General features: G+C 37.7%; 1 protein-coding gene across 1 annotated transcript in view; it reads left to right on the top strand.

Moving 5' to 3' along the window:
• LOC144600831 (uncharacterized) overlaps positions 1-25,958 on the top strand; it is a 140,820-nt gene that overhangs the window by 106,611 nt on the left and 8,251 nt on the right. The window contains exon 9 of the mRNA XM_078412720.1: positions 23,252-23,348. Within this exon, the coding sequence (XP_078268846.1) occupies positions 23,252-23,348 (97 nt within the window). The remainder of the gene's footprint in view (positions 1-23,251; positions 23,349-25,958) is intronic.

Raw genomic sequence — 25,958 nt, 5'->3', positions numbered from 1 at the left:
CTGCTCTTGCACTGTTTGAGCTGTGGCTCATGATAATTTAGAAACTGTCAGCATTAATTAACTATCAGAGGTCAGTGTATTTGGTAGGCTCATCATTGTTTACATGGTAGGCCTACTGATTTGGCGGTTCAGAAACAGGAATAGGAATTGTCTGAATTACAGATGGCCTAGGTTTCCAGTGTCAATGCTGTGTGCTGTAAACTGCATCATTATTCAATCAGAGGAAGCAAACCCATAGGAGTAAGGTAAAAAGAGAGAAATCCATAATTCAAAGTGTGAATTAGTGAGATGAACCACGTGTGATTGAATCTGAATGTGACTGAGCAGTTCTATATAAATGAGTGGGGTAAGTTGTGGCTTCTTGTATATGTACATTGCGTCATTTTGACTTTTACCATTTAATATAATGTCATTTATTTTACCATTAAATGGCAATTATGCAACGTTGGGAACCAAAACACTGGTAGGATATGGCATTGTGTTTATACTTAACAGCAGTGCAAATGTTTATTTTTGATAGAGGGGATTAAACTTGCATTGCAGATTGCCTTATTTCCCTTGGTAAAACCTGTCCAAAATGGCCGTCTTTTGCAGTCAATAATAGTAAATTTTCACATATGTTTCTAAGGCTATGGAGAAATGTTAGCAGAGCCTGCCAATAATTCTCCTGACATTTCTATGCTTCATACAGCCCCACCATGCAAAAACAAATCGATCTCACTGAATGAATGAATGCAAATTCTAGGCCACTGAGCAGTGCCAGAAGGAAGTTATGATGGATGAGACGACAAATATGCAATCACAATAAAGTTCCTGCAGTGCCCCTGAGGGCTACACCTGTGGGAGGTGTGCCCAGCTGCAGCTCCTGACTGACCACGTTGAGGGCTTCATGGATAGGAGTTATGGTGAAGTGAATCTGGCAATCAGTCCAAAGAATACTAGAGCAATTTTCTCTCTAATGGATCCAAATGGTTTGTTGTGGACTAAATGTAACCTTAATGTTTTTGCGGTTTAGTCACTCTCATGGACTGCTCTCTGTCCCTATCACTCTCCGCTGATAGTGGTTTACAAAAATTGAGCAGTTTTGGAATGCTGTTAATCTTTCGGGGTCAAGAATCTTCTGGGACAAATCTGTGATTAAACATATAGGTTGAAGAACAAAGGAAGACCCGGCGTGGGGGGACCACCTGGGGGGGGGACAAAGGAAAACCCGGTGTAGGGGATGGGGAGGGGGGGTGGAATAAAGGAGGACCAGGCTTGGGATACTTTGTAACGTTGTCAGCACCATTTATGTGGTAACTCTTTGCAGACCTTGCGTTCAGCCATTACAATACTAATTAATACTTTCAGTGCTGATCCTTTGCCCATTGAGCACAGAATTTTAATGCTTATGATGAAACCTTGTTATTTTTGCTTGGTGCCAATTACATCAATGTTGGTCACTGGCTTGCTTTGCTGCATACCTTTTTATCACACATCGTACAATGTTAAGGTGTGGCTTTTGAGGTCCTGGGATAGAGCGCAGGTGTTTGTAAGTTTGTTGCAGTGCTATAAAAATGAAAATATGATTGTGACTACTACCAAGTTGAATCACAGCACTCCAGCAATATGACTGGGGTGCTCTGCTTAGGAATTACACTTATGTTATTAATAAGTATTTCCATTGGGCATGCATAGGATACTGTCAGTCCTTATGAAATGCAGTTTTAGAGTCTTGCCAGTACAAGTTGTGTCACGTTGTTCCAGATCATGCCCATCCCTTGTCAGTCACAACTCTGCCAGGTTTTATAGTGCTGTTTTGTTTATAGATTTATTTTGCATTGTCACATATACCTACATACAGTGAAAAACCTTGTTTACGTGCAATCCAGCCAATTCATACTGCACATGAATATAATCGAGCCACACACAAGTACAACAGGTAGTGGAAAGAGAAAAATACCATAGTGCAGGATATGGCGTTACAGTTTTATAGTGTTGCAGTTACAGAGAAAGTGCAGAAAAAAAGCAATGGCTGCAATGAAATAGGTTTAGGAGATCAGAACAACATCTTTAGCTTATGAGAGGTTTGTTCAATAGTCTGATGACAGCAGGGAGGAAGCTGTTCTTGAATCTGATGGTCCGTGGTTTCAAGCTTTTGAATGTTGTGTCTGATGGGACAGGAGAGATGGGATGACCAGGATGTAAATCCTGGTTAGCTGCTACTTTCCCGAGGCTGCATGATATAGATGGAGTCTGCAGAGGGACGGGAGAGGCTGGCTAATGTGATGGACTGGGCAACATGCTCAAATCTGCAATTTCTTGTAGTCTTGGGCAGAGCTGGTGCCAAACTAAGCTGTAATGCATCTTGATAGGATGCTTTCTATAGTGCATATGTAGAAGTTGGTAAGAGTTAATAGAGACATTGCAAACTTCCTAAGTCTTCTGAGGAACAGGTGTTTTGTGTGCTTTCTTGGCTGTAGCCTCAATGTGGTTGGTTCAGGACATGTTGTTGGTGATATTTACACCTTAGAACATGACGATCTTGACTATCTTCTGCACAATGATGCTGACTGGGGCATGTACACCATCCCGAAATCAACAACTAATTCCTTTGTGTAGGAAGGAACTGCAGATGCTGATTTAAACCAAAAATGGACACAAAATACTGGAGTAACTCAGTGGGACAGGCAGCATCTCTAGAGAGAAGGAATGGGTGACATTTCGGGTAAGACCCTTCTTCAGACTTTGTTTTGTTTTGTTCCTTTGTTTTGCTGACATTGAAGGAGAGGTCATTGTCTTGATACTATGTTACTAAGCTCTCCTTCCTCTCTTCTGCCTCATCATTCTTTGAGAACTGGTCCACTTCAGTGGTGTCATCTCAAAGTAGAATTTGGCCACATAGTCATGTGGAATATGGTAAGGAGTTTGATCTGCAGCAATGCCATTTACTGGGTTATTTACACAAAACGATTTAACATCTTGCATTAATGATAACTCTGGAGGCTGACAGCTTAATTTGAAAGCTGCTTATATTGTGCAGAGAAGCTTTGACTTGCTTTTCAGCACTTGGATACTACTTAGGTGTTTCTGTGATGGTCCCACAGGCTGTATGTTTTGATGGAAGCTGCAGACCAAGTGTCAGAGACATGAAGAGGCAGAGAAATGCCCGAGATCAAAGACACTCCCCGACAGAGTCTATCCTAACCCCCTCCAAAGAGCAATGCCCCTCAGGTTATTTTCAAGTTAGAAATACAGAGTCGTTGAGCAAGAGAGATTCAGCATGGAAATAGGCCCGTAAGCCCACCAAACCTGTACCAAACATTAGCCATTCATTTAAACGAATACTAAAATCCAGATCTTCTTGTACTCTTCCCACATCCCCACCCCCCCCCCCCCCCCCAACCCCTCCAAATTTACCATTCATCTGCACACACAATGGCAATTTACAAATGACAATTAATCTACCCACCTGCATGGTTTTGAGATACGGGAGGAAACCAGAGCACTTGGAGAAAAGTCATGCACCAAGAACATGCAAACAAACAATGCCAAGGTAAGGTTTGAGCCCAGGGCTCTGGTGCTATGAAGTATGGGGTCGAGTAACTGTGCCTCTGTGGCACTCTCTGAGGTTCTGCAAAAAGTCCTTGCAGCCTTGCACACATGCCTGGATTGCCCTTGTCCTGGAGGCCGTGATGTGTGTCACATTCAAGTTCCCATCCTCAGAGTCATTCAATGTAGTGCTATTTATCTCAATTTTCTAAGTACTGCCACTGTGGACTTGCCTTAAAGTTCAGTCCAACAGTGTTTTGAGATTCGAGGACTTTCATCAATTACAACTGCTCCCGTAAGTTTCAAATCATATCAATAAAAAACTTATTCATAGTCAGTGCCAACTATCCAGGAAGCTCACGTGCTTTTTTTCAGTCTGAAAGAATCCACTTTTCCTACCATGCTTGAAGGTGGCACTGCAGTCTTGGGGATAAGGGTGAACCTTTCCATCCCTGCCTTTGAATTCCTGGCTGTGCTCTTGTCAACTCTAGCTGAGCATCATTACAATCACAGCAACACCAGAACCTGACTAGAGAATGCCAATGGCCGACTCAAAATGAGATATTGCTGTCTTCACTATAGAGAAACATGTTTTTTGTTCTCCTTTTCCAGGGACAATTTTCCATATTTTTTTTACATTTCAGATTGTCAGTTCATAATTTCCACTTTAATTTTTCCCAATTTCTTATCTTTGTTAATTGCTCCAATTCCCTGCTAAATTAGTTACCTTGCAGATAATATAATTAACGTCCTAGAAAAGTCTTACTCTCTACATTATTTTCTAATGTCACAATGAATGAATTTAATCATCTCACATTTCATAAATTCCTCAAGTGCCGCAAAGACTTTTCTTCCATTTCAACTTTGACTTACTTTGTACATATGGTCAATCTTCTTAATTGATTCTGGCCCTATGGGCTTGGCAGCTCAGTTGAGGTGTTGTGTGAGAAATGGCCTAAGGAGAAGTGCAATATGTGCATCACCGGGATTTGCACCTCATTATTTTGTCAACTTGGCAGCAGAAAGGAGTTTAGTGGCATTCCAAAACTGACAAAAATTAGGTCACAAAAAACTCTCCATTTAGATAGCCAAGCACATTGCACTAGTTCAGACTTTATCAGTTGACCTTATTGAAAGTTACAACAATCCAGCAACTCCTGTGATGTAGACTTCTACCGTTACGATGTGGGTTCTTGTTCAGCGTCAGTTAAGAGGTATCCCAGAGATAGAGCAACAGTTATTGATGAAACTAGCAAAAAGGCAATCATATTGAAGGATTTTTCTTTTACAGGAGATTTGTCAGTACAAAGTGTAATTTCTGCAAAATATTATAAACATTTTACAGAGTGAGAAATAAAGATTGCAATACACATATACAATTAAGTTGTGAGCTGAGATGTCATAAGCAATTGATTATTTGTTGTAATCCATTGAGTGATTGAATTACAAGCCCTATATATTAAATTGTTTAATTTTTAATTTTAAGAGATCTGGCTGAGTTATCATTTTGGATTACTGTTAACATAATCATGCCTCATGTAACGAGTGTAACATTTTTAGAGTGAATACCCAAGGTTTTCATCAATCAACTAATATCCTATGATTGAAGTGATGAAATGTCCAAAGCATTCTTTAGAGAAACATTGAATCATTGTCAATATCTTCGGGATATTTACATTAAACTAAGTATACACATTTCACACTGTAATGATGATGAATTATGATAGTTGCACTACCACTGCAGCTGCAAAATCCAGGCTAAATAACTCATGTCGTATCTGAAGACAATCTAGAGATTTTCAGGTATCTTCACTTTTCTTTTACTTAGTTCTCTGGATAAGAATAATATTTTTTGCAACATAAAGTATCTCAGGTGTAGGTATTTCCCACCAATGTGAATCCCCAGCTCTGTGCCTCCCCTTACAAATCAAAGCTGCACACAACTGTCAAAAGCCAACTCATAAGGACAACAAAATACAAAGACCATTTCTTTAGTCCCTTAGAACAGATAGTCTTTGAACTAATCCCTCTGCCCACTCAAAACAAGGTTTTGTACTATTTTAATTATGTTCTATATACACCAGCACAATTTGACACACTAAAGAATGCCATATGCTTACAGTACATGGATATTAATATTTTGGTGAATGAGCAGACTTTTGTCAAAGAAAATCAACATTTGATCCACTTTCGACCAGAAAAAAAGGACAGATGAGCATTCTTCCTAAATGGTGATTAGCTGGAATCTGCAGGGATAGAATAAAACCTGTGCCAACCGATTCATGGGAGTTAGTATCAGTCACTGCTACCAGTACACACTCCACAGAAACACATACACTCCTGGGGTCTCATTATAGTGACAATGATGACTGGAATTAAGGTCAAGGAACAACACGAATCTCCCTTTCAAAATATTATCATTGCTCTTCTTTGGATAAGCGGCTTACAGGCTCAGCCTTAAATAACCTGAAAGCTCAGTCATTAGTGAACATTGTCATCATCACCTCAAAGCTGACTTGCTATATGGAGAAGCTCATAGATTCCACCTGCACTGGAATGATGGACATATCCTGGGGTGTGTGGCAACTACAAGGTTATCTACAGAAACAAGCAGAGGCATTGGTCAGCAGTGTAGAGCCAGCTGTCTCCTTTAGTTTCCAGATGTTGGCAGATTGGTTTGAGGTGTAAGTCCCCAGAGTCTTCATAGGTTATATCACTCTAATTGCAAACCAGCATCGAATAACCAATACAAAGCAACAGAAAATATTTAACATGAACATTCTAGAGGTTCTAGATACACTTTTATGCTTAAGTATGTTTAATGAATTCTAAGTTGAGAAAGCAAAAATAAAGGATTAGAAAGAAACTTTCTGAAGTTAAACCCAGAAGGTAGTTAAAGAAACCAGGAAAAATAAATAAATGATAAAAGGATTATTTGCAAGTAATATCGAAGCCACAAGAGAAATGCAATGTAGTCTAAACCGTGTCACGTGGCTACTGACAATGGACCATACCTATGACCACCCACTGTACAGGAACTTCACACATAAAAGGCCTGAGGGACATTTGCACAGCCTAAATGCAAACCGATCTACTTAAGTGTGGAGTGATGCATCCATTTCTCCAGCCTTGTTGATATTGGTGGGATTTTCACTTTGTGGTACCAGGGAATATAGGATTAAAACAGTTTTTGAAATGAAAACTGGGTTCTAAATATATTAGTCATGTAGAGTGTTGTTGGTAAATGATTTCCAGTTCATAGACATACAATAGTCCATTGCATAGTGAAGTATTTTGGCACTGTTATTGATAATTGAATATAAAACAAACAACAGAGGATGGAAATTTTAATTGTTTCTTTCAAAATAATGAAAATTAATTAAAAGGCAAGTCAATTTTACAGCACTATAACTATCTATTCTGATTCCACTACTACTTCAGAGACTCTAAATAAAGGCTTTTGTGCCCAGTCATTATTAGTAATTTGCATATATAAATTAGACCAAATTAGTATAATTAATTTCTAAATTGTCCTTAACATTTTCATGATTACAATCTTCAAGTTTTATAAATATGGGACTTGCAATTCTGATTTGTTGAAGAATGTCTATTTTCAAATTATCTTGTATTGGCTAATTAGATGTAATTTGCATTTTTAATTAATACAGTAACTCTTTTAACTTAATTATATTCTCCAAGTTTCACATTTTGATTTAATGAGCACATGACAGCTTCTCAAGATGATATTCCTTCTTTTGCCTTTTGTGTTCTCAATCCTGTTAAATAAAGTTTATGAACCAAACCTTTGTGAATTAAAATGATCATCGTGAAGATTTTTCCCAGATAATTTCATGCGTTTAAAGCCTGATGGTTTATCTCCCCTGATACTTTTGGTAGTGTGTGCACAGACAGCCTCAAAGGAAGACCAGAACTCCATAAAGGGTATCCAAACTCAAGCACAGAATTCTCTGCCATTTGATGATTTTTCTGTTCATAATCAAGCTATTTCATGTATTTTCTGATGTTTGTAAGTTAAAACCTCAAGAGTTTTTTTCCCCTGAAACTTAGATTTTAAAGATTAATACTATTTGGCGTGTAAATCCAATGGAATCTAATGTCTAACATTGAATTCGGGTTTAACTGTAGTTTATATTCTGGTTGCACTGCTTGGGATTTTACACCTCTTAAAGACACATGCATCCATGGTTCTTGGAATAAATTGTCATTAGAAGATGAAAGGTCAGGTTCTTTTCTGCAGGACAAGAACAAGGTAAAGTAGCGGAAGTCAAGGAAATACACTAAAGGAAATAATAAAGGGCTGTGTTGTCAAAATTTACAGATGATTTCAAAATTCAGTAGAGTGAGGAATATGGAGTTTTGCTCCAAATAACACAGAAAGAAAACCCCCTAAAATAACTATGCCCATTTATAGTTTAAAAATTTAAAAATATTTTAATATTACAGAAGTTCACAAAAACAGCCCAAAATTTTTTTTAAAAATTGCACCTGAAGGAGGTCAACTCCTCTTGGACTGTAGTGGGTGGAGGAACAGCCCATTCTTTTGTTAGGCTAAAAACTGTTTATCTAGCAAATGGAGGGTGGGCTTAAGACTGAGATTGGGAGCAAGTTGGCAACAGAGAAAAGGTATGGGTGATGATTCTTCTGTTGGTCAAACTCATGTACAATAGATGCTGCAAAGGAGAACATACAGAGTACATTGTAGCACATAAGTTCCATAGGCAAAGTCCAATGTCCAGAATGGGTAGAGGTGAATTGGACAGTACCCTAGCTTATTGAATCTGTTGTGGAAATAGTGGATCTGTTTTGTACCTAGAAATTGCCCTATTACCATGTGGCTATCTCCATGTGCACAGAAAGCATTGAATTTTTAGTCAAGTTTAATAAATTGAGGGGAAACCTCACGGCGTATATAGTTCTCCCTGATGTTCTTATTGAGCCTCGTTTCTCAGTTCATGACACATTTTCAGAGGCTCCCTCTTTTCCAAGATATGGTATTTGTACATTATTAATGTCAGTGTAGATGTAACTGATAACCCAGTATATTTGAATACTTTTGTAATTTCATTTGTTTTAGAATTATGTAGACATACAGTATGGAAACAGACCCTTCTGCCCAACTCGTCCATGTTGACCAAGATGCTCCATCTGAGGATGTCTCATTTGCCCACTTTTGATCCATATCTCTCTAAGCCTTTCCTATCCCTGTACCTATCCATTTAAAAGTGTTTTTTAAAATGCTAATATAGCATATGCCTCAACTTCCACCTTGATAGCTTGTTCCATATATCCACCACCCTCTGAGTGAAAAGTGCCCCTAAGGTTCATACTAAATCTTGCCTCTCTCACATTCATCCTTTGTTCTTGATTCCTATACCATGGGAGAAAGACTCTGTGAATTTGTCATATGTATTCCCCTCATGATTTTATACAACCCTACAATATCACCCCTCATCTGCGCTCGAAGGAATAAAGTCCTATCATGCCCAACCGCGGGCCTTCATGTCCTGGCAATACCCTTGTAAATCTTCTCTGCATTCTTTCCTGCCTAATGACATCTTTCATATAGCAGGATGACGAAAACGGAACCCCAAACTCCAAATACAGTCACTCTAGCATCTAGTACAACTGTAACATGACATCCCAACTTCTATATTCAATTCCCTGAATCTCAGGTGCTCTTGTTTTTTTTATTTTGTCAAAGTATGTACAAGGCATGTACATGTCTCCTTTTAAATGAAATGTATTTAAATTGATTAGTATTGAAATATCAACAAATTGGAACTGCCACAGAGCTTGAGTTTTGAAGAGTGGAATTGGGAATCAGCATCGGTGTATTGAGGAGTGTGCTGCAGCACCACCATTGCCAAGACTATGTATTGCAAGCATTACTCATTGGTGAACTGCAGCTGGTAATCTGCCGGTATTCCATACATCCATGACCCCCTCCAAATACATTCAAACGCTGTTGTTTGAGAATCTTTACAATGCTGACAAATCCTTTATATGTGAGATGCCGCATTAATTCTTCGTCCTTTCCTCCCAGGATACCACTCACACACCCTGGTCTTCTCCTATCTCCTGTCAGAAAGATATAAAAGCTGATAAGCAGAGGCCACCAAATTCAAGAAAAGCCTCCTCCCCTAATTTTATCAGACTTTTGAATAAACCTTACAAAACCTTACAAACCTTACAAAAGGATGCATTTTTGATCTTCCAATCACTCTGGTTGTGGCCCTTGTACATTTTTAATCTGCACTTTCTCTGTAGCTGCAACATTATATTGTGCATTCTGGTTATTTTCTCTTTTGCACTAACTGTTGCACTCATGCATAGTATGATTGCACTCACGTGTGGCATCATCTGCCTGGATAGCATTCAAAACAATGTTTAGAAGGATGGGAGGGGATCTTATAGAGACATGTAAAGTTAGAAAAGGACAGGGCAAGCTAGATGCAGGAAAAATGTTCCCAATGTTGGGCGAGTCGAGAACCAGGGGCCACAGTCTTAGAATAAAGGGGAGGCCATTTAAAACTGAGGTGAGATGGAACTTTTCACCCAGAGAGTTGTGAATTGTGGAATTCTCTGCCGCAGAGGGCAGTGGAGGCCAAGTCACTGAATGAATTTAAGAGAGAGTTAGATAGAGCTCTGGGGGCTAGTGGAATCAAGGGATGTGGGGAGAAATTGGGGCACAGGTTACTGATTGTGGATGATCAGCCATGATCACAATGAATGGTGATGCTGGCTCGAAGGGCCGCCTCCTGCACCTATTTTCTATGTTTCTGGAGAACATGGTTGGTTGACGTTTTGGGCCGAGACCCTTCTTCCGACTGATGCATGGCGTGTCAGATATTAGAAGGTTGAATCTACCATTTATCACAAGGGAGAATTTTTGAGGGTTGCTCGTGATCTTTTTCTATAATATTAACCAAAGATCTCCAAATGTTTTAGCTTTTACACTTTCTTTATGATTTCTGCTGGAATTTAGCTTTATTGAAAGGAACATGTTTTGAGTACCAAGCTTGAAGGTAATCAAAGCAGAAACACTGACTCATTTTCTGTCAGTTGCTTTAATTTACTTTTTCACCTTCATGCCGTGCATTTCTTATCGTGTAGAAATAATTACTAACGAGATAAAACCTAAAAACTCGAATGTTGCTGGGAGAGGACACACCACATGTGCTGACCCAAACCAGGAGAACAAAAGGCCACTTTGTTGGTTACAAGAAGAAAAGCTAGTGATGGAAGAGAGATTTTAGGTCATTGGTGACAAGTTTAACCTCTGGATATATGATGGAGTGAACTTTTGATAAGAGAACATTTAGCTTGTAATCGAATTAAAGTTCATATTTGAAAGGATACAAGCACCTGAAAAGCTTTGTATAGTGCATTAAGACAGGTGCCAAAAGAGAATTCCCTAGGGCTGTGCTGTAAGCAGAGGCTATAATAAGACAGCTTCCTCTTCATACATAGGTGTAGTTTGCCAATGAAAACAAAACAATGTATTTTGTGAAATATGGTGCTTTTACCAGTATAGACAAGTTTAGTTACATAAGATGGGGAAAGGAAAGAAATAGTGGTGAAGAGGGAGGTTATTTTCATCTGAGAAATAGGAAGGCAGCAATTAATAATTAGGAGACACTTTGTCAAGCCCACTGATGCCAGAGCCAAGGTTATTGGCGAAAATGTAAACTGCCAAGTGGTCTATTTGAATGTAGCAAGGGGATGGCACTGGTTGTAGTCATTTTCATGTGCAGGTTTACAAAGGCAACTAGGGATGTGATGTGATTATAAGCATGAGTATTCCTTTCAAACAACCAGCACACATGTGATGTGTTTGAATGGCCTGCTTCATTGCTGTAAGGTCCTTTAACTCTCTCTGAATAGAGGGGGAGTTTTTAAGGCTTTAGTTATTTGTACTATGTGTCAGATAGTCTCATCACTGTGGGGTTCATGGTGAAGCTTATACCACCTCTAAAATAATTTCAGGCTAGAGAGTAAGATTATTAATAAAAGCAGAAAATGCTGGAATCACTCAACATGTGGAAAGATAAAGTTAACTTTTTAAAAGAAATTTTGAATAAAATGTTCACTTATTTAATAGTTAACCTATTTATCACTTTTTTTCAGGCAAAATAATGTTGTTCTATGTTCTGTGTAATGTTATTTATTGAACTTTTTTTTTGTTTGTTAATTATATTATCCATTGAGGACTGTATTTATAAACCTGTTATGCTGCTGTAAGAATTTCATGTAATTCATTGTTCCATGTTGGTACATTTGATAAACTACTCTTGACTCTCTTGACTTTTGATGTCGCAAACAGATAACATGATTCAGCCTTAATTTAACATATTTTTCTAGTTTATGAACAGAGGTTTCCGAATATTGTTTACTCCAACATTTTTTGTCAAAGATTCAGAATTTAACTTTAAGTTTCACAGACAAAAGTTATTGAAATTGTTTCCTCATTCTATGGATCATAGAAAGAGTTTTAGCATCAAAACCAAAAGTGAAATAGTGCTTTATTTGCCAGAATTGTGAACCCAGGTTTAGAAATGTTTTTCTATTGCCTATGCCAAATCTTTCTGATAATAAAGGTCAAATATATGGACAAATATGAAAAAATTATCTTACAAATTTCTTATTTTCCAGCCATTGTCATTTTCATTGTAAGGACAGTTTCTATCATTACCAAGAGTGCTCTCAGAATCTGATCAATGGGAGCATCCCCGGCAACCTTCTGCCACTCTGTTCAGGGGGGTGCTCTCTAGTTGGTGAATTGTCAGGCTTTGATCCCACTCCTTGAGTGAGGTGGAAAAATTATCTCCTTGGAATATAACTTTTTTCTATATCAATTCTGATTTAGTAACTTTGTAAGGCCCCTGGTGGCCTTTTGTAGAAGCCACTCAACTGACATTTATAAAAAAATAAATGTACAGTAATGGGGTAATTTGGGAAGGTTTTTGTGAGTCCCAACATTTTAATCAACCTTTCTTCCCACCCAACCCCCCTCCCCTCCCCCCCTCCCTCCATCCCCTCCTGTTCTCCTCACCCACGCTCTGCAGCCTGGTGAGAAGTGTAAGATTAGCCAGCAGTCTCACCTACGCTTAGCTGACAAATGTTACTGCAGGGAGTCTGCTGTTGTTTTGCACATTTTGAGGCAACATGGCATTGTTAAATGTTATCAGTCTGAAGAAGAATTCCAACCCAATATGTCACCTGTCATGTTCTCCTGAGATGCTGCCTGACTTGACGAGTTACTCCTTTGTGTACCTTTTGTCTTTTTTATGGCGATTTAAAATAATTTAAAATAATATGAATCCATATTTCCAAGAAACTGAACAATGTTATATCCTTGGGATAAATTCTTTAAATGCATAACTTTTCTGTAGTTTATTTGATTGTATTTATTTTGTGCCACATAAAATAATAGCAAACAGGTATAATGAATTGTGTACTTCATGTTTTTTCACTGCAAGTACCTTGCCCACTAGGACCAGTGCCTTTTGAAAGGCATCAGTGGGTTTGCAATAAATGCTGGGCTTATCAATGATACCAATATCCCAAGAGCATATCGGGTAAATCATTGACCCATTTTTGTTCTGTGTCTAATGCCTGGGTGGCAGAGAAACAGATGGTTCACCACAAGTGATCACAATGCCTCTGCGCCAAAGAAAGGATAATCATCAACATTTTCTGTATTAGATGATGCCTGAGCTTGGATTTTGATTGGTTATAATGTCCAATGGCAAAAAAGCTTGAAAATACTCCTTATGTAAGTCTGTATTTGAAGAAAAGTCAGTTCACTTGGATGAAAAAGGATTGGTGATACCAATAGAACCAAACACAAGAACAAACCATTATGTTCAGGAATGGAAGAGAGCATGAGGGATATACAATCTGATGAGCGACAGGTGTTACAATATACATATTTTTCTTTAGGCTTCTTGAATTTTTGGAATGACCTGACATGTAGCCTTTTATGCTGTACTTCCAAGCTTAATCAAAACAAAATGGTCCAATGGTTCATTATTATCACATTATTATTATTTCCACCGGGTGGCGCTTCGATGGCAGCCTCACCTACAGTCTGTCTGTCCTTTTCATCTTTGTTTGTTATTTTTAGTGAGTTTTAAAAGTATGTGTTAGTGTTCTCTGGTTTGTTTTATGTGGACAGTGGGTGGGGGGTCGGGGGAAACTTTTTTCCAACCTTGCCGGAGATGCGATTGTTTTCCGGATTGTATCTCCGGTCGCTTTGCAGCCTAACATCATGGAGCTGGAGGCCTTGCCCGGGACTGACTTTGAGCCGCCGTGGGGCGTGCGATTCCTTGCCTGGGATCGGCGCTCCAACCATGGCCTGCGGACTTTAACATCAAGGAGCTTGCAGTCTCGGGTTGAGACCGAGGTCGGGAAGCTCCAAAGCTGCATGAAGTTCGACAAGCCCTGACCCGGGGTCCGATTGCCCCAGGATTCCCCCCTGATGCAGGAGCTTGATCGCCCCAGAGGAAGGCCCGATCACCGGGAGTAAGATCGTCCCGTCAACGGAAGGTTAGAGACCCCCGACTGCTGGAGGACAAAGAAGGGAAGAGATTTAACTTTTTTCGCCTTCCATCACAGTGAGGAATGCAGAGGAGTCACTGTGGTGGATGTTCATGTTAAAATGTATTTTGTGTGTTCTGTTGCTTTTTATTGTTATGACTGTATGGCAAATGAAATTCCTCGTATGTTGCAAAACATACTTGGCTAATAAAGTATGATTATGATTATGAAGATTATGATAATGATGATGTACCAAGGTACAACAAAATTCTTTTTTTGCACACAGACCAGTAAGATTATTGCCATACATAAATACAAACACCGAATGTACAGAAAAAGCTCACTAAATCAATTTGCAAGAGACCCCAGATTTTGGCGCCATTTTCAAAGTTCCAGCTGCAGGTGGCCATTAAAGGCCCATTGCAGCCATCGCCTCCATCCAGATCGTCCTGTGAATTATCATTCCTCTCCTCGTCCGGCCACCTTCAACCTTTATGTCCCTGGGGCACCTCCCTCAGTCAACCTGAAGGCTTGGATGGTTTGGATATTTTGGTTATTTGGATTGTACAATCTTCCCCCTATTTATTTGCTACACCATTAAATATCGACAATCATGTCATTCAGAAAAAAATAATTCATATTATTGTTGATAGAATAATTATGCTGAAAAATGTGTGCAACAACATTTTAAAACTCAAAATATAAAAATCATTGGGTCAGCATTATATTTATAAATAGTGGTGAAATAATATTGCAAATACATTATATTATCAAAATTCTATTGTATTTTGAAATGATTTAAGTTTCTTTCTTTAGAATTTAAACTTCATTTGATTTGATTCCATTTTTATTCACCATCTGGCCAAAGTCTGCAGGCAATTTTTGAAAACTGCGTCATGTCTGCATTTAATTCAGTACAGTCCCAATAAGTGGCTAAACTAGTGGTTTTCGACATGGTGCTGGTAACATTTTCTGCCAAAGTAAAGAATGAAAACATTGGAGTGGCAGGATAATCATCCAAAAAAGTGAACATGATTTTTTTATTTTTAATCAGCAATTTATCTGGTCCTGCCAGAGTTCACGTATGCTGGCTGAGCTATTTCTCTTTTTTTGAGGAAAGCACCTTGTGCATGACAATGTAGCCTGGGTGCTGCTATTAGTTCAACATGTAACAGTGGTAGCCCACAAGAACCTACCCTTGGAATCAAAGAAGTATCAGGAAAATGTGTAAATAGAACAGAGATCAGGACAGCAGAGATACAGGCCCTCCAGCCCACAATGGCTGCACCGAACATGATGCCAATATAAACTACTCTCATCTACCTGCACTTGATGCAGATATCTCCATTCCCTGCACATCGATTTGCCTATCAAAAAGCATCCGCCACTCCTGCAGCGCATTACAGGCATCCTTCACACTCTTTGTAACAAAAACCCACCCCGCTAAGTGCAGGATAGAAGTTTTAACAGAAGCTCCTTTGAAAATTGGCGTAAAAAGTTTTACTGTCTAAAAATGAAATGTGCGAAGTTTAGGATAACCTACATGTTATTCAGAACAGGTTTCCTTCTTGTTATTCCTTTTCCAGACCTATCCTTTGTCATTCCCTAATCCCTTTACAATTCTGTCACACCCCCCCCTTGTGACATTTAATTTCTTTGACTGCCCTGTCTCAGTCATTCCCTTCCTACTTTCTCTGCTTCTTACAACCTGTTTATCAGTAACTGTTAACTGTTTTGATGAAACATCATTGGCTTGAAACGTTCACTATTTCTCTGTCCACAGACCTGCAACTTTTCATCCTGTTGCATATTTAGATGAGATGTATACAGGAGGACATACAAATAACATATTGGGTGTTACTAATTTATGGTAGTATTTTGGCATTTCCTTCATGCTGTTTTTTTAAGTAACTATTGGGGAGAAATTGGAAAGACATACAAAACAGTCTTTAATGCAACACTAGTTTACTTTGAGAGCTGCCTTGGCCTTCCAAATATTGATTGAACTACTCCCGGACAGAGGTAGCCAGTGCATACAAATCTTGGATTAAGTTTGTTTTGCAATTGTTGAGCCATTCTACAGAAACACTGTACCCTGTGCAGCTGCATTTATAAAGTTCCTTACATTTTTTTCCAGTTAAATGACTCAAGTTTTTTAAACTGTTAAAATGTTTTTGAATGCACGCTGATAGACTGCTGGTTTGTCATTATTGCCAAGACCATCAGTTTTTCAGGAAGTGTGCATTTCCAGACCACAGATTAATGCAGGCTTCAAACTAGGATGAAAAGGAACATTTTTCTTTATTTTGGCAAATTGCACAATGTAGCCTTGCATGCTTGAAAACATTTTTCAGATGAATCTGTAATTGTAAAATAATTTGCTCTGAAGTTTTAGTGAACCAGACTTTAATTTCAAATATTTACCTGAGAAATGCATTCCTTTTCAGCTTCAATAAAAATGGGGAATGGAAGCCACAATTTCTGTTGTAGTTTAAAAAAAAAAGCTGATTGACACTTATAATGTTATCGATGAGACTGGCCTTTTTGGTGCAGTGAGCATGCATTAGCCCAATCGGCTTCGTATGGATAGCAACATAGGAACTAAACATTTATTACAGGGCAAATTGAATTGTAAGCTCCACCAACGTTTGACGCAGTGGGTTGGATTATCTTTCTATTGGGGTGTAATTTCAGTAGAGTTTGTGTTTTGGCCATTCCTCTGACTCTGCTCTTGACTTCCATACATTGTTTTGGCTGGGTGTTATTGATCTACACAAAGGGTTCTCTCCTGGATCTTCACTCTCATAGGGAAGCAGCCAATGACTAGTACGGAGGCATTGATCAGGTCAGTATTTGATCCACAGGTCGCCCCACAAAAATCTGGCGATCTGCAGTGAAAAGGTTGAATGTGAAGAAGATTAATAAACTTGCGGCGAACAAGATCTGTACTGGAGGTAAATGAAAATCATTTTGGAGCTAGTTGAACCTACATTGGATAGTGGTTCCTAAACCCATTGCTGGCAATTACTGAGAACAACTGCCAACTTTCACAGCAAGTACAGGAAATGAAGAAGTTCAAGTTAAGTCTTACAGGAGACTAAACATTGTGTCTTTTCAAATGCATGCACCAGTCAGAAAATGATGTGATGCCTGATACCCTAAGAGGGAACTAAAGTCATATGATGACTTTAAATATACCAAACTCTATCCGGTAGTAGCATCTTAATCAGAAGGTCTTGGATATAAACATCATTTTAGAGACCTAAGCATGCTGACACAAAAGAAGTTCCATCCTTCTTCTTAGGTAGTCTCTCGGGATGAAGGAACACTTGCTTCCACTCCAGTACTCTAGGTTTAAACGTATTGATCAGGTCAGTATTTGATCCACAAGTCCCTCCACAAAATAGGCATGGCTGCCACAGTTGCCCCAGAAAAATCCTTCAAATCCATGAGAGGATTGATTGACCAAAATCAATATCCTCTCTCAGTCCAAAAGCCTCTTCCTGACCCCATAGGAGCATTAAGACAGCTTCACATGACAAACCACATAATTTACATGCCTGACACTAGTGTCCTGATTTACATCAAGGCAAGAGATTACCAGGCTGACAGGGGAAAAATTCAACAATGTTTAAAAGCTTCCTAGAAAAAAAAAGCAACATTTTTACTATTCAGGATGCTATTGAGAACCTCAAGTTCATGTGCATAGCACAGCAGACTCCAGCAAAAAACAGCAAAAGAAGTGCACTAACAAATTATTCACCTGCTTGGCTCATCAAGTATGTCCTGCCTCAAATAAGACATTAAGCAGAAACTATGTCTCTGGGTGGAAATTAGAGGTGATATTTGGAAGACCAGGGACTTCTGGCAATTAATTTCCATCCATGAACAATACCATCATTAAAATATATATTACTTAGTCATGTATGTAGTGAGACCTGGCTCTGTCCAAATTGGCTCTCATCTTTTTTTCTACATTACAGTGATTACAATGTAAAATTCACTTTATTGATTGTAAAACAGTTCAAAGCATCCTAATATCGTGAAGAGCTGTTTATAAATGTGAACCCTTTTCTTCCCATTCAGAGTAGGATTATGCTGGTGAATGTAGCCCAGTAGGTCTGAAATCTGGAAACTGCCTTAGTTTCCAGATTCCAGAACTGCCTTCAATCGTGACAAAAAAAGGAAAAAATATTTCAATCTATAATGGATTAGAAATTCTATTGCATAGCACAACACCTTTACAGCATGTAAGAATTATTACACCATACAAATGCCTTAAATATTTGTATTTTTGCATTTCTAATCTTTTTCTCAATAGTGACTATTCGTCAATGAAATTTGGCAATCCAATATTGATTTTGGATATGACAGGTAGGATTCCCTCATGGTAAGGATAACATCCCACTGAGTTTAAACAGAATTACTATTTGTACAGTACTGGTGAATCTGAAATTTAAAGAATGTACCTTAGGCATGTATAAGCCATGTGAATCTTATTTCTTTATTTTATTCTGTGTATTATTATAATAGAATCTTTGGTCAAACCCATTCTGATTGAATTCTAAGATGTATTTACTTAAATAGTTACACTAAAGCTCATGTTGTTATTTTGATACATAGCCCAGTACAAGGATCATGAGAATCATCTTAAAGTTTCCAACATCAAAGCATCATTGTCATCTGCAGTGTTAGAGTCAGAGAACAAGCTTGTAGCACAGGCAATGAATTATATCAAAGATTAAAGAGGAAAACTTTCTTTATTGTTCAGCAAATAAAGTTTAAATGGCAAATGGGTGGTGAGGGGGAGGAAGATAAAATTAATATCTCAAGTACATCCACAGGTGTAAGTATGAAGCAAAATATGCTGGTGCTTATATATTAATGATATTGCCATGAATCTGCACTGCAAGGAATTGGTAAATAGATTCAATTGAACCTGGTCCCGTGGGGAACCAAAATAGAAAACAGAAACAAATTCAGGCAGCACCTGTAGAAAGAGAAACTGACTTAATGTTTCACATTGAAGCCCCTTTGTCAGAACTTGGTGTGCATTTAATTTCCAGCTTCTGCAGTGTTCTGTGGGTGCTATTTCAGTGCTTCAGGTGCAAGCTCCCTAAAATCATTTTGGCCAAGCTTGCAGGCTTATTTTGCTGTTAGAATCGTTGTCTGAATGGCAAGAGTCTGACATCTGTAGCTTTGATATTGAAATCAATAAGTATGAATGCATCATACGAGAGCATCCTTCAATCATTCTTTTTAATTAATATTTCAAAGAAATATTAATTTAGATTGATAATCTGTTCATTTTCATTCCCAGTATCATTCTTTATGTTTCTCCCTTTTCCATGTTGCTCCAAAAAATGTTTCATCAAATATTAAGAGGCATTCACTACTTGGCTTGCTGTTTTCTCAGCTAAACACATTAGAATGTATGCCTCCAATTTATTCATCAAGGAAATTCAACATTTCTCTTCAAATTTGTTTTATTTGTCCATATAAATTAGTGGTCAAGCAATGTATGGTTCCTTAAAAGACCAAGAAATGTGGCTGATATAATTATTGCTATCTCCCAATTCTTCCATTACCTTCAGGAATGTTCTCAGCTCCCTTGAGGCTAGCAACCCCAATAATTTATTATTGCTTTACTATCTCCAATTCTGTTTAAATTCATGTAGATTATTTTAAATGGATGTAACCATTAATTGTATATCTCACTAAATGTCATTTTAGTTTGTTGCTCTTCTCAGTAATATTAGTTTTTTTGCATATCTTTGCACTGTGACACTTATTCTCAAATTGTTTTCCTCTCCAACACTCAACAGAGGCTTCCTCTGCATCCAAAGGCTTTCATGTAGCTGCTACAAATTATCAAATCAAAATACTCATTCTCAGCTGCTCCTGTAGCGGTACAATGCATTCTGTTCTATAATCTTCAGTGAATTGACATTTGGAAAAACAACAAAATTCATTTATTTCGTCAAGTGACTATATGAAATTACTTTCCCTAAAGTCGTGGGGAACATAATTGTACTTTTTAAGCATCTTTGTTGAAATCAGGCAACAAGTAGCTGAATGGTTCATGATATGAACAAAGGAGATTTTGAGTGACTGCCCAGTGAAACAGGCAATAAGTATGTATTTTGGGGAAGTCCAAACCAGCCATACTGCTTTGAAGAATTAGTTTTTGTGGTTTTGCTTTTTATCCTTTAACATTTCCACAAGAAAGGTAAATTGACAGAAAAAGGCTATTAACATTTCATAAATGTAAAGTCATGTCACCAAATGATTATTTATGCATATCAAATGTTGGAGATAGTCAGCGGTTTCAAATTCGAGGATGTCAGTAGTGTTGTTAAAAGCTACAAAACTTGAGGTTGATTATAATGTTGTGGCTGTTGAATTTTATCAATTCAATGCTAAATGGTATTTTTGGTGCTGCCTCAATGTCTTCAAACTCCATTCTCACAGAATAGTTTGAAGTTGTGGAAAGATTCACAGGCTATTGGGGGAACTATTCTCCCATAACCCTAGTCATCTTTCTGTTAACCAAGAGGATGATAGGTACCATGCACCAGGAGGGGCTTACATATCAAACACACAAAATAATCTAGAGAGGTAGCATCCATAGTGGAGTGAATATACTGTTACTCTATTCTCTCTTCCTTTCAAATGCTGTTTAAATGCTACGTTTGCGATCATCTATCCTAGCATTTCTTAGCACATTTTGGTGTCAACATTTGTCTAGTAACACCATTGTGGCTTATTTTACAGTGTTAAAGATCTAATATAAATGATTCCCACTGCTGCTTTGTTGGGCTTTACCATTGCAGCTCTGGAACAAACCCCAAAATGAACTATATAGCTTAATTCACAAAATGTTGGAGTAACTCAGCAGGTCAGGCAGCATCTCGGGAGAGAAGGAATGGGTGACGTTTCGGGTCGAGACCCTTCTTTGAACTATATAGCTTTCTCCACACTCTAACATATTTCTCCTGTAAGCACACTCTGACTAGCTGATATTGATACATTTATTTGGGCAAATTATGGCTATAAATTGCTAAACCAACTCATTCTATCTTAGTTTTTTTCTTACATCCTCGGTTGAAGTTATAAAAAGGCTACTTATGCCACTGTTTGTCCGTGCAGCTCACTCGCTCACCTCCACGTTTACTTGAATTTCATATTCTGACTTCACCTCCTTATCAAAAAAACTGATTGACTTTAAAGATGAATTTTAAATATATCTTATCTTAATCTATTTGATAAAAACACAGAAAGATACCAATTGGCCCATTGGATATGTGCCATTTAAAATCATGTTTTCTCATCAAATTTGCACTGAAATAATATACTTTTTCACTTGCTATACCATTTAATGTTTTAACAGCCGCGCACCGAGACGCTCCTAGCTGCTCTGTGGCTTACATTTTTGGCATGCTAGATGTGAGATATTTAGGTTGCTTTGAGAATTACTAATACACATAAGCGATTAAACCATTAAAAAGCGAACTTTACCCTCTTGTAATATATGAGTAGGACTATAAAGTACAAAACAGTATAGTCTGAACACTGCCTATGGCTGCATATTTGCTGTTATGTAAAATTAAAAAGGAAGTAAAAACTTTTTTTAAATATTGTCACTCGGACTACCACATTAGTAATTTATTAGAAATACATATTGACTTTTTTAAATCTTTAAAATTACAGACAATACGTAGCCCAATATCTTATTAGCTACCAGTGATTCTCTAAATAGTGGCTGGTGATAAATTATGAAACAATAATTTGCAAAATCTTGAGACTTTTATTAATTCATGAAAGGAAATTGGTCTAAAACTGATGTTTAAATTGAGTTAAATCTTAATAAAGACTACAAGGGTTTCTGCAGTGTGCTTTGATATTGTAATCCTGAGCACAGATGCTAAATTTTGCCTACCTGAAACTCATTATTAATTAATTCATTTTTAATATAGATTGGATTTAATCATTTGCAAAAAGTGGAAGTATCCCTATTGATGTTAATCTATAATGCAGGTGGCTTGAATTTCACCAACCAGAGTTTAATCTGGCACTTTGTGCATAGCTAATCAAATCTTCAGTAACAGATGTGAAGAAGCTCAGTGTCAGTATGCACGTTGGAATCTTTAGTTTAATCAAATTACTCAGACGCAAGATAGGTCAACACTGATCATCGTGCTGGTGGAAATTTATATTTCTCTGGCCCGCCCATTCTCTTTGTCTCAATAACAACTGTGCTCTATGCTTTCGCACGTTAAAGCAGAAATTGTGATGGTACCTGAATAATTTAAGAGTAGTCTATGATGTTGTGTGAATCTGATCAATGTCACCAAGCGGGAAACGTGACCACAGCTGTGCTTGAAAAGTGTGTTCCCTACTCTGTTTTTTTGCTGTGTGTTGAAAAAACAATACTTATCCTGTTCACTTCAGTCCTTCCTGACCTTGCTGCAGGCAGTAGTGTCACCAGCTGCACCAGTTAACATGGTCATCTTTTTTTAAATTTTAAATGGTTTGACAAGGATGAAGCACATTTCATATAAACTAACATTTCCCACAGGTGTAGCAGTCCCTGTTTGTGTGCCTTGTACTATTTGTTTATTTAGCTTTTGAAGCAATTTGACTCATTCAATCTGGCACCCAATACCTATCTATTTGATTCATCGCCTTAACAGCTCTGTCTATTTTCCTTCATTTCATTGACTTTTCAGGCAGTCAATTAAAGAAATAGATGAGAGGATTTTACTTCTCAATTTCTTCCTGTCTATCATGACCTTGTTTCTTTTTTTTTCAAACTTCCTTAGTCCAGTTTCAGTAAATAGTTACTGAGTGCTATGCCACCTGCTAAAGGTAGTTGAGAAATTAGCTTTTCCTGAAATTACCCTGACCAATGACCTTTACCAACCCACCCTGGGTTTTGGAAGTCTGTTCCAGCTTTCTGTGTGGCCATTTTCACTGCTCAATTTCAATGCCGGTGCGTAGCCTTTTAATTATTTCATGCAAGTTTAATTCAATAAAGCTTCAACTGAGTCGAGAAACAGTTTATTTCTTTCACTGGCTTGTATAGGACACTCTGTTCTTTACTGAACAAGACTGTTAGCTACTTTCACCACCAATCTTCTGAATTTCTTTGTTCTGAAAGGAAAGACAAGATGAAGAAAAATCTGTGAAATCTGCACCACATACCACACAAGCTCCTATGTCAAAGGTCACTTCTGGAAGCTCCGGATTAGGAAGAGGTAAAATTATATTTTTATCCTTAAGCTTTGATTTGTTGAGTTAATTAAGATTTTTTTTTCATTGGGTTTGTGCAGCTAACAGGTGTTAGCCCTCAAGCATGGTCTCCCGGGCATGCAGTCTATACAGCAACTTGAGGGCGATATAATTCATTGTAGCCTTGAACGCATACAAATTGGTCGGGAAGACAACTCTTGAAGTTTTTTTTTCCAAGGCCAGATGACATGGGAACTTGAAATCCATGTCAAAAATCAAAGGAAAAATTTGAACTGTCAAAACGCAAACTTATCAACAACCACTTGACTTTTTTTTAAAGAAAAGAAGCTTTCTGTATCAGATTTCAATTCAGTCAGGTGGGAGGAACTGTGTCAGAAATTTGCAATACAAAGCAGAAATTGAGAGTGCATCAAAAATATCAGATGTAACACAAACCACCCTTCATCTTACTTGTCACATCTGCTCTGTCTAATTTAATTTTGAAACCAGAGAGGAGAAAAGGATCACAAACAATGTGTAGATGATAATATTTCAATTTTTTTAATCCTGTCAAGAAAATTAACAGCTGCATGTTGGGTTAAGTGCTCACACTAAAGCTGATTTGTATGAAACATGATGTATGATACAATGAAAAGAATATTTCAAAACCCGGATCGGTAGAACCCAATATAATAATATGCTTCCAACCTTCTCACCTGATTCCATTGTTGGGATTAGTACAGTGGATATTTCTGTGAAGGGATAGCTCTTAAGCTGGGGTGAAGATGTGAAGTACAACAATAATGGTAGCAAAGAAAGGGTACTATGACATTAACTGTCTCATTATTTACAGACATTAAGCCACCCTATTACTTTGACATGAGGTTAGCAAGCATTGCCTCAGTGAGTCTGACTCTATTGCTTTCTGTTTACTTTTCAATCCAAAGGTATGATTGATGGTTTTTGAAGTGTTGTTCTTTATTATAGTCTTTATTTGTGTCATGTGCGATATGATTAAAAAATTGAGAGTGGAGAAATGAAAGTGGATATCTGTTGCTTGCACGACAGGTTAAAATGTAATTTGTATTTTATTCATGAGAAATAAAGAAAGAAAACCATGCTTTAGAAATGAGTAGATGCCCTGAAAGGTAAAGAAGCTTTGCTTCATCCCAGAAAATAAGGAAATAATGCCACAGTGTAACTTGGGATCATTTTAATTCCCCCAAGTCTCAGAGTTTTCAAGCGGAATGCAATGTTTTAATGATAGCACACTTTCATAACAATATGAATAAACTAAAAATATTGGGACAATGGCAGTGCTGATGAATGAAGTTATTGGATATTGTATATTATCCTGGTGAAAATGCTTCAGGCCTTGTATTTCACTTCTGACTCCTTTTTCATAAAAAAAGCATTGTAGTGGATCCTGAAGCAATCATTTTATTAGCGCAAGTGAGTTCAGCATGGTCACAACACAAGCACAAAGGATTTTTATTAATTTAAAAAAAATAGATAATTCAGCTTTATCTTTATAAAAAACCCTACCTTTTTGACGGATGTGATCTACTCTGCACAGCACATTCCTGACCGCTCTCTAGCCAGTTCTAAATCGCCTCCCGAACCATTACTTAGGTTTCCTGTGCAAGTAGTTTTTAATCTAGATTAATACATTCATTTTATATCTCAAGTGGCATAAACTATAGGGACTTTTTAGACTCTCTTGCGGATTCATGCATGTGTAGAGTAATGGTATTTGTAATGTACTGCTTAAAAAATAAAGATCACATTGATGAGATGTACTCCACTCTGTGCCATGCCTATAAAACAAGGGAAATTGAATCATCAAGCATTTATTACATTTATTGCAAACTTATTTCAAATCATATCAAAATATGTTGAAGGCTATTTCAGTTGCAAGGAAACCATTGTTACAATGGAGGTACTTTTACTGCTTGGTAAATAGACAATCCCATATGTTTCAGAATGGAGGTGGAAAAATGTCTGTGGCTAAATGACCTCACAGCTCAAGTTACAGGTTCTGCAGGTTATTAACTCCATAAATCTTTTCCATATCCCACTCTGAAACAATTGGCACTCTGTTTTTACTCTTTATAATATTTATTGTATGCCCCCTTAAAAAATATAATAAGCCATATGTTGGGAATATTTGAATAAACCCCATTATAGATAATAAAAGATGTGTGTTGTGCAGCACAAGCTGAGATCTTGCTGGAAATGATAGACTTATTCAACATGCCGTTGACTCTTAGGAATGGGATCGCTTCATATTTGTCTTTCATTTAAAAAAAAAATTGGGTAAAAGGCCACTGACTATACAGCCGGACACCACTGTGGTCAAATTGAGATGAAAAGAAGATTAAATATAATGATGGATACTTTCCTGAGCTGGGACTACATTTTTTAGTCATCTGTTTTTGACTTGCATTAGCATAAGTCGTTGATATACACGTGAGTGCTTGTGGTATTGTTGAGGGGATTGTTTTGTGGCATGGAGCAGGTGCAGCTCTAACTGACATACCATGTCACTCGAGGAGGAACAGGATTAAGTGAGATATTATGGAACCTGCTAATTTAACCCAGTAGTTTTAGAATTTGTTTTGCTGTTTTCAGTATTA

The sequence above is a fragment of the Rhinoraja longicauda genome, chromosome 16, assembly GCF_053455715.1.
Source record: "Rhinoraja longicauda isolate Sanriku21f chromosome 16, sRhiLon1.1, whole genome shotgun sequence".
NCBI lineage: Eukaryota > Metazoa > Chordata > Chondrichthyes > Rajiformes > Arhynchobatidae > Rhinoraja > Rhinoraja longicauda.
Note: the sequence above shows the minus strand (reverse complement) of the source record. Positions and strands in the feature narration are given on the sequence as shown.